The sequence below is a fragment of the Pundamilia nyererei genome, unplaced genomic scaffold (genome assembly GCF_000239375.1).
Source record: "Pundamilia nyererei isolate P.nyererei 1_Seehausen unplaced genomic scaffold, PunNye1.0 scaffold00077, whole genome shotgun sequence".
NCBI classification, from domain to species: domain Eukaryota; kingdom Metazoa; phylum Chordata; class Actinopteri; order Cichliformes; family Cichlidae; genus Pundamilia; species Pundamilia nyererei.
The window spans coordinates 174,267-184,084 of record NW_005187478.1 but is presented as its reverse complement, the minus strand read 5'-3'; the positions used below and the strand labels follow the sequence as shown (position 1 = coordinate 184,084).

Sequence of the window (9,818 nt, the reverse complement as noted above, 5' to 3'; positions counted from 1 at the left end):
CTAAACTACAAGGAACAAGAGAAATGAAAAAGAATGGGTTTTACAAATGTATTTTCATCATCTCATAATTCTGGATGAAGATGAGGAGTTGCCATCCTTTTATCAAGCATTTTGAAAAAACATTTGCGATAAGAGATAAGGAGGGGTGATTTATTTCAATAAGGGAAAACATTGAGGGGAATTCAATTACGCTGCTAAATGTGTATGCAGCATCTGGTAGCGATATCCATTTCTTCAAGAAAATTGAATTCGAGCATACTGAAAGATCCCCACATTAAAGAGCAGAGCCGCTTTTATTTGGAGACTAATGACAATGGTGACGTGCGCCCGATATTCCATGGGATGAAAAAAGCAGCTCTAAAAGGAAGAATCAGAGTATCAAGAATCAAGTAAACAGCTGCTGGACATGTTTGCGAGGGAAGAAACAAACAAATATAGAGGCATTATTTCTGGCGTATACAATGGGCTTAAAAGCATGGAAATACATTCAACTCTATATCGTTAGCTTCATAGCATAAGTGCCTAAGTCATTTTTTTGTGATGACATAGGCAGACGGACAGGATGATGCAGCAGTGGTAGGGGAGTAAAGTTAGGCAAAAATCTCAATTTGACCAAAAAATGACTTAGGCACTTATGCTATGAAGCTAACGATATATTAACGTAAAGTGGGAAATGGAGGGAGGAAAAATGGACAACATTATGGACATATTGATGGAAATGTAGTATAGCGAGATATTTTATTACCCCTTACCAAATATCTTGCTGTGAGGGCAATTCACTGGGGAAATACTAAAGCAAATCATAGTCATGTCTTCTGGGATTGTCCTGGTAGTGGCAGGAAATACACAATGCAATACAACTTTAGGAAGTCATCTGCCTTTGGAGAGTAAAGTTAAATCTTTTGGACTAATGCCTGAAGGATGGCCAAAGAGAGACAAATATCTGTTTATTATTTTGTTGGTGGCAGCCAAGAGAGCCATTACAAAAAATGGCTCTCACAGAAAGCCCAACTCTGAGCATGTGGATGGACATCACAGTAGACATTTACAGGATGGAGAGAATGACAGCAGACGCCAGTTATAAGAGGAACCTGTTTGCTTGATGCTGGAAGAAATGGATGGACTGTCTGATACTACACAGACCGGACATTGACCTTGGATTGTACTAGTCTCGAATCGGACTTGGTGTAATAACAATTTCATGTCCATTAATGTTCCTATTTTTGTTTTAGGGGTTTTTGTTTGTTTTTTTTTGTGGGTCATACATGTAAAAAAAAACAGGACATTTAGGCTTTTACTTTGTAACTACTGATTAAAATGAAAGTGCACAGTATATTGATTGCTGAATTTCAATAAAAAGTCAATAACAAACACTCTTCTGTGTTATATTGCACTGTGGTGTATAATGATCAATTTATACAGCACTTTTCTGCTCTTTCTGGGGTGACTGTAGCTCCGGAGGCAGAACAGATCATCTATTAATTTGAACATTGGTGGTTCAATCCCTGGCTGCTCCAGTCATGCCAAATATCCCCTTTCAAGATACTAACCCGAAGTTGATCACTAACACATCCATCGGAATGTAAATGTGTGTGGATGTTAAAAAGAAAAGAAAAAAGTGCTTGTGTGATTGAGGCAAGTTTTATAAAGCACTTTGAGTCAAGAGAAGAAAAGTGCTATATAAGAACCAGTCCATTTCCCATTTCACTCATTTACGCACACATTCATACTGCCATTTGTGCACTTACACTATATCCCATCCAGTGGCTGTTTGGCATGAATTATCTTCTCCAGGGCATTTCCACATTTGGACTGGAGGAGCCAAGGCACTGAATATGAGACATTTTAAAAACACTGCTTAACAAAGTTATATAAAAAGATATTTATACAATCAAAACAAAAAGCACAAATATTTTAGAAATCTATCAAAAATGAATTTAAAACTAGTATCTGTATTTAGCAGGGAAATATAGATATGAATTCACATGTTTTCTCTGGGGAGTCAAAAATGAATCAAGCTCACGCATGTGGACTATTAGTGTGTGATCTGGAGCTGTTTGTGATCTTTTTTCTTCAGTGTATTTTTCTATGTCTTTCATATTTATGCTACAGTTTTCGCAGGTTTTTATCTTGGAGAATATATATATATGTGTCTTGCGTTTTCTTTTCTGTGACATTTTAGTAACTATCTCTCTCTCTGTGCCTCCAACACCTCCAGGGGGGCAGTGGTTCACCTTTCTGCAATAATCTAGTCGGTACCAGAGAAGAAGATGACAGTGGGACCAGCTCACCAAAGGTAGCTTCGCTCTTACAGAACATGTCGTGTCATGCATAGCACGAATTATGTGCAAAACATTTTAGGCTAAAATCCATCCAAAAACTTGACATTGTAATTAGTGCTGACTTTATTGATATGAAAGCAGTTAAAATTAATTAAAGACCTCTAACCGGTGTAACTTGGCAGCACCAGCTGTCACTAGTCAAAGGCATCTTCCTTAGTTTTGGATAGAGCCATGGTGTTGTGACCTCTGGTTGTCACGCGTCCACAGATGGATAGGTCTGACATAGAGGATGGCCTGGAGGAAGGGGACCTCAACGCCGAAGGGGAAAACGAAAGAGACCAGGAAGAGTTCACTATGAACCCCAACCCCCTCAGCCAGCTGGACTTCTACCAAGCCAACCCCTTCGCCCGCTGTCAGTGTGACCGTATGTAACAAATTCAGAGGCTGAGCTACTATTGCTGTCGTGGATTTCAGACTTTGGCACTCCTTTTTCTAATTTACTTTGAAAGAGGTGACACGCATTGCTGAATTGGAGTGGGTATCCGTTCACTTTGCATTGCAGTACTGAAAAGTTGCATGTCTCGAACATCAACCTGGCCCCCAGACAGTTAAATCTGAATGAATGCTGTGCCAATGCATCTTTCCAAGCAAATCACTCAAGAGTGTGACTTTGTTTGCTTGGGTAGTTTGGCATCAATTTGAAGAAGTGGTTGATCATTGCAATACCTAATCTTCCTGTTAGAATATGAACATACTCAAGCGCTACGGCTACACTCAAAAGTGATGTAATTGAATTGTTTGAGGGTTAAGTGATTTGGCCTTAAGGTGGTAATTGGAACTGGACATGAACTATGGCAGCCAGAGGACTGGGAATCAGAACTGTTAAAATCCAGCCTCTGGGTTGGTGGAGACTACAGCTTTTTTTCTGTCAGAAGGGACAACTTAATTCATGCACAAGTAGAACTTTTCCCACTAGGACATCGGGCAGCTCTGATCCTGGGGCTGTGTATGTGGTTCAAACTCTGGAGTAGGAGAGGACTAGAGTAGGGGCTCAGAAAATAAACCAACCCAAGCTGGGCATCAAAACTCCTTCAACTCTAGGGACCAGAGGGAGCTAGGCTGTGACATCGTGGGATAAATGATGATTTTTTTTCTTTGGCAAACTAATCATATATGCTTTTGTTACCTTTACTTTTTGTTGCAGTGGTATTAATAAAGTACAGTGATTTCATTTCTTTTACACATGATTTATAGATGACCTCTTCAATGAAGACCTATTCCTTAAAACAGACTCATCTGGTGAGTTATAATAGACCACTAATCTAAACAGAACTTCACTTGACATGAAGAGGCTCTTGTTCATTTTGTTGTTTTGTTACTCAACTTCAATACTGTTCTTAGCAAAACGTACAAGTATAAACTCTTTAAATATTCTGATTTTCAGATGGCTTTGGTTCTGACCCTTTCAAAGGCAGCGACCCCTTCGCAGCAGATATTTTGTTTCCGTTGACGAATACTGCCACTGGTGAGAGCACAGGAAATGCCGGTGACGAAGCAGACACCAGTCTGTCTTGTGTTGAAAACAAAGCTTCAACGGGAACTCAGTGCTTTGAGTCAGAATTCCCAGATGAAGACAGTGACATAGAGATTAGCTACAGTCGAGAGGACCTGGACACCATTGCTATGGAAGATGATTCTCATGGATTTAAACCCATTCAGAGTTCGTCAGAGGAGCTGGGGCCAGAGCCTATCCGAGGGTGGCGTTCCCAGGGACAGTATTCTGTAGAATCTGACCCTAATGGGTATGAGCTCGATCTTGGTGCTGTCTCCCCACCCTCCGACATAGAAGAACATAGTCTGGGATCTCTGGCTGGAGAGGCTATTACTCAGTCATCAGCAGGATTAGAGCAAGGTAATTTATATTTTAGTCACACGCCCGGTTATCAAACATGACAGTTTTTCAGTTTTACTTTTTATTATTTTCATTTACAGTATCTCACAAACGTGAGTACACCCCTCACATTTTTTGTAAATACTTTGTTATATCTTTTTATGGGACAACATTGAAGATATGGCACTTTGATACAATGTAAAGTAGTCAGTGTACATAACAGTGTAAATTTGCTGTCCCTCAAAATAACTCAACACACAGCCACAAACTGCTGACAACAAAAGTGAGTACACCCCTAAGTGAAAATGTCCAATTTGTGCCCAATTAGCCATTTCCCTCCCTGGTGTCATGTGACTCGTTAGTGTTACAAGGTCTCAGGTACAAATGGGTAGAAGGTGTGTTGTCGCAAATGCGACCAAATTATTCAGTGGTGCAACTAAAAAAAATCCTAGGTCTCACCGGTGTGACCAACTTTTAGAGTAAATAAAATAAAATAAAATTCTCAGCAACTCTGAAAATCTCCGTGTGGTCAACAACTGACACACATTATGCGTGGTCGTGGTCTAAACCATCCTTAAATGGAAGGTGGAGGAGTGAAAGGTCTCTAACAACCACCAGATCCATGATGTCATCATGGAGGAGTGGAAGAGGATTCCCGTTAACAGAATTAAGGCAGTGTTGGAGAATAATGGTGGCCACACAAAATATTGACACTTTGGGCACAGTTTGGACATTTTCACTTAGGGGCATACTCACGTTTGTTGCCAGCAGTTTAGACATTAATGGTTGTATGTTGAGTTATTTTGAGGGGACAGCAAATTCATACTGTTATCCAAGCTGTACACTGACTACTTTACATTGTATCAAAGTGTCATATCATCAGTATTGTTCCATGAAAGGATTATGCTAAAATATTTACAAAAATGTGTCTCACTTTGGTGAGATACTGTGCATGTGCTTATACTGATGCTGGGAGTCAGTTTCCTGCTTAAGTGGTGTCTACTTTAATTGCTGACCGAGGAACACATTTCCATTACACAAAAAAGTTTCAGACTGAATTTCTTTTCTAAAACGGCAGCCGTCAGTGCTGCTCCTCAGCCTCCTACGCCTGTGGGATGAATGTGAAAATCCTATGTGGCTTTGAGGTGACGGTAACCAGGATTCAAACTCATCTGAGATTTTTAGTAGATGCACCTATACTATAAATTAGAACATTCTAGATAACGTCCTTTTTGAACTATCACATTTAGAAGATTTTCAGAAAACTTGACCTCTGACCTTGACCTTGAGGTCGAGGTCACCGGGATACAAACTTTAGAGAATTTTAGATGCCGATGGTTTCAGTTTGAAAATCCTACATCGCCTCGTTCTCGAGTTATCGCATTCACAAACTTGGGTGTCCACAGGGCCCACTCAGAGGCCTTTAGGGGAAAATATGCCCCCTATTGTTTTATATGTTGCATGTGATGAAAATTTAAATTAGTATCACAAATCTTTTTTCTGCGAAAATGGACTGACAGCATTTCTGGACATTGACTACGTTCGATTTTAGATGTGCAATTTTGAGCAGTATAATTGTCTTTATAAACTTTAAACCTTTGAATATTGTATTATTTCAGACTCTTTAGCCTGTAAGCTTAACGTCTTAAAATTGTGGTCTTGTAACTGCGTCATAATTCTATTCTTAACTACTCACTGTATATTTCTGCTAGGTGAGTGTCTTGGTTTGACTCAAGCTGTTGGCGAACCTGTCCTGTTGGAGCCAGGTTGGACAGGCAACAGAGAGGAAACGTTGCCCTGTGATGTCATTTACAGTCAGCAAACAGAACAGGTTAGGAACATCAAAGAAGAAATCCAAATCCCTGCTGTTCCACAGAACTCACTGGAGTCCCAGAACATTTTCACTCAGCCTGACTCACATCAGAACAGCCTTGAGTTGAACTATGAACCAACCAGTCAGTCTTCCTTTGACCCGTATGGCTTTAAACTCAGTCCAGAGCATTCTAGTCACACTCTTTTAGACCCTGATGAAGATGAGTTGAGTCCAGAACCTGCAGATGATGATCTGACCTTTGACCCTGAACCCTGCTCTTCTCAACATCAGCTGAACTTTGATGCCTATGGGTTTGACATTACCTCCTCCCAGATGACACGGGACTTTGACCCTTATGGCTTTAAGCTGAGCCCTCAAGAAGAGAACCAGGAAGTATTGGATCCCTGTGGCCATGACAACCAGGATGCAATAGACCGTTGTACCAATGACAACAATGAGCAAAGAAAGCTCTCAAGCTATAATAACCCAGAAATACTGAAACCTCATACCCATGAAAACCAAGAAGTGCTTGAAAATGATAGCCACAATAACCAGGAATTTCTAGATTTGTGTAATAATGGAAACCAAGAAGTGCTGGAACCATCTAGCCTCGAAAACAGGGAGGTGGTTAACCATAAAAACCAAGTCCTGGAACTCTGTAGTCACAACAATCAAGAAGTTGTGGACCTCTGTCGGAATAATAGCAGTGAGCAATTACTTGAACCTTGTGACTGTCATAACCAAGAAGTGCTGGAACCTCACAGCTTTGGCAGTCAGGACGTCCTGGACTTCTCCTATCCTAAAAACCAGGAAGTGTTAGATTTAGATAGCCATGGTAACCAGGAAGTTTTGGATTTTAATAGCAAGGAAAACCAGGGCGTTCTAGTATCAGGTAGCTACAATAAGCAGGAACTTCAGGAAAATCAGGAGTTACCTGACCAGGAGGGGTTGGACTTGTTGAGTACAGACATTTTGCCTGAAGCAAACAACATCCAGTGCATTCTGGAACCAGAACAGGATGTCAGTTCTGTTAATGACAGCTCAGATAGTGATGTGGCATCCGAAAATATGCTGGGACTGCAGCTCAGTAACCCCAGTGTCTGCACCTCGAATACCACAAATACTAGTACTTTAAACATGGCCATCAGTAGCATGTCTGCCAGCCAGGACCTTAATTCGTCTGCTGCCCTGATCCACCACAACCTTTTAGAAGGTGATCTCGGTTCAGTGTTTGGGGCTGGAGGATACATTGGATGTCCTGATGTAGCTGATGACCTAGAGCCATTGCAGAGAAGGCAGACAAACCCAGTACCAGAGCCAGTACGACCAGTTAGGCCTCCTCGACCATCTCTCAGGGTAAGTTGGACGTTATTTTTCTTAACTTATTATAGCATTAAATCGATGGCCAGTTAGTTTGATATATCCTGTGAAATCCTAATTTCAGGTTTACTGTCCTTTATTTATTTTTTGCTTTTATTTGGCCCATGATTGTCGACATTTTGTAGAACTTGGAGATTAAGAATAAATACCCAACATTTAATATTAATATAATTCAAGCCGTCATTAATGTGTTAGGGTTAGGGATTTATTTTTTAAATATGTTATGTGTTAAATTTGAACTTTGAGTTGAAATAATTACAACTGTAAATATTTCTCAAGAGTAGAACCAGGTATTTAGTCGTTTTAGCAAAGTTAGAAGTAGAATAGCATCCATTCACATTTTTCTGATCTAATACTTTGTGACTATCTGCTAATACACATCAATGTTTCAGTGTTAATAAGCCGTTTTCCTCATTGTGAGACCATAACTACTGTATATCTGGCTCCATTTGAACACCTGACTTAATCCTAAGAGACTACATTTACTGGATTGTTGGTATTTATTTGTGAAATAATAAATGAGAATCGGATAAATACATGAAACAAATATTTTTGGATTGATTGATCCAATTTAACTGTCAGACTATGAATTGGCTCCCCAATATTCCATCCAGGTTTTGAACCAATATTTGATCCAAATGTCGCATCATTGCATCCCTAGCTAGAATTATAGTTGTTCTGTTAGTCAGCTATTCCATTAAACTGCTCCAAAGTCCGAAACCTTTCAAACTTCTTACAACGTTGAGATGAAAAACATTTCTTGTAGGGGTTGGACAATATGCCAAAAGTTTCCATCCAACAGCCAGAAATTGTTGATATATTTATTGTTGGTTTGTGGTGCCATGCATACATGTTTTTCTTTTTGTACTGAACATTAATTCTGGTTTCTTTGGCTAATGGTTTGCACCACTACTAAAGTGCCTGCTGAACAGCCCTAAACCTATCTTAAAGAAAATATTTTTTCATTTTGTTTGAAGTTCAAATGATTATTTAAAATAACTGTTAAAAGTCAGCGTGCCTCTCGAACTGCTTTGTGCATAGAAAATTATATTTAAAAAAAAAAAAACATCTACTTAAAAACATCTACTTTCATGTGTTTTAGGCCAAGGACAAGGCCCAGTCCCAGACTCAGGTCATCGATTTAAAGTGATCTCTCACCATGAAACATTCAAGTGAGGTTTACTGTGTCAGCACGGTTCCTGTGATGACAACAAGGCAAGAAGTGAAGATGATAAGGAATAAAGTACGACAAAGGGAAATGCAATGGAGGAAAAATGACTAAAGAGCTCATTCTGGTGTTAATTATCACAGTAAATTAGTTCAGGTTAATCAGAGGAGAAACAATGGAAGGCAAGATGAAAAAACTACCAGGAACCAAATGATAAAAAAGATTTCCTGATTATTATATTAAGAAACATGATTTTATCCAGTTTTTTATTTACATCTGTCAAGGTTGCACACGACTGTCTGACCTACTATCTTGTCTTTTTATGATTTGATGAACTGAAGAAGGTTTTGACGGACCTGACTGGTCTGAAGTGCAAATAATGTCCATGTTTGTGATGTGACATACAGTAAATATTAGGACATATGTTACAAGACTTCAAATAGATAAACTGTATATAAATGATACAATGTAATCTGCTGTTGTGGTTTTGAGATTATCTATCCAATTAGTAGTTTAGATCTAAGTTGCATATGAACTGTAGAGAGTTTATAGTCAGATTTACCAATGAGCGCATATCCACGCTCACAACAGTGTTTTCACACATCATTTAAGAGGCTCCTTAAAGAGAAGCAGTGGTTCACTGCCATTCTAGGCTGGATTCTTCAGTTTCACCAGTGACAAAGCACGACTGATGGCTGTGGTCAGGTGTGTGCTTTGTTACATGTGTAGCACGCTCAGTAGTGATGCGATGCCACCCATGTTTATAATTGGACTGTAACTGAAAAGATGGCCACTTCATTCTTTGTTCCAATTTCATACTGCACACTAATGCTGAAAATAAAAACTATGCAGGGATTTTGGTTGTGTACTGTTAGTTAGGCAGTTACAGACGTAACTACCTAACTAACAGCGCAGGCTGCCAATTCTTTCTTTTGTTTGGTAGCAACAAATAAAAAAGCAGCAAAGCTGTGTCCACCCAGGAAATGTGGGTGTGGTTTGGTGAGCAATGAAAGTCAGCGACATTGTCTGACTTCAAGTGGCGATGGGCAAAAAGCCCAGGATGAACTTTTCTCATGTTGGAGGCCACTGGAGTGACTGACATTTGTAAATGCATGAGGTCACCTAGGCAACCACAGCCTGGAGCGTCTACTAGTGATCAAAGCGATGCATGAGGGGAGCGCTGGGGTGGGGACACAACACCAAAAGACAGATAGTTACATCTGAGTGGAAGACTATTGCCTTCTACTGTTGTCAGCAGTAGTAAGCTCTTGTATTTTTGTCTCT

At 39.8% G+C, this 9,818-nt stretch overlaps 1 protein-coding gene across 3 annotated transcripts in view; it reads left to right on the top strand.

Moving 5' to 3' along the window:
- The window catches only part of LOC102194060 (uncharacterized), a 24,101-nt gene extending 14,283 nt beyond the window's left edge, over positions 1-9,818 (top strand). For 2 of the 3 annotated variants that reach the window (XM_013912003.1, XM_013912001.1), the window contains exons 5-10: positions 2,219-2,296; positions 2,550-2,706; positions 3,537-3,581; positions 3,727-4,194; positions 5,886-7,342; positions 8,469-9,818. In XM_013912003.1, coding sequence (XP_013767457.1) covers positions 2,219-2,296; positions 2,550-2,706; positions 3,537-3,581; positions 3,727-4,194; positions 5,886-7,342; positions 8,469-8,516 — 2,253 coding nt within the window. In that variant the 3' untranslated portion in view covers positions 8,517-9,818. The remainder of the gene's footprint in view (positions 1-2,218; positions 2,297-2,549; positions 2,707-3,536; positions 3,582-3,726; positions 4,195-5,885; positions 7,343-8,468) is intronic. The other variant, XM_013912002.1, reaches the window with a different exon arrangement.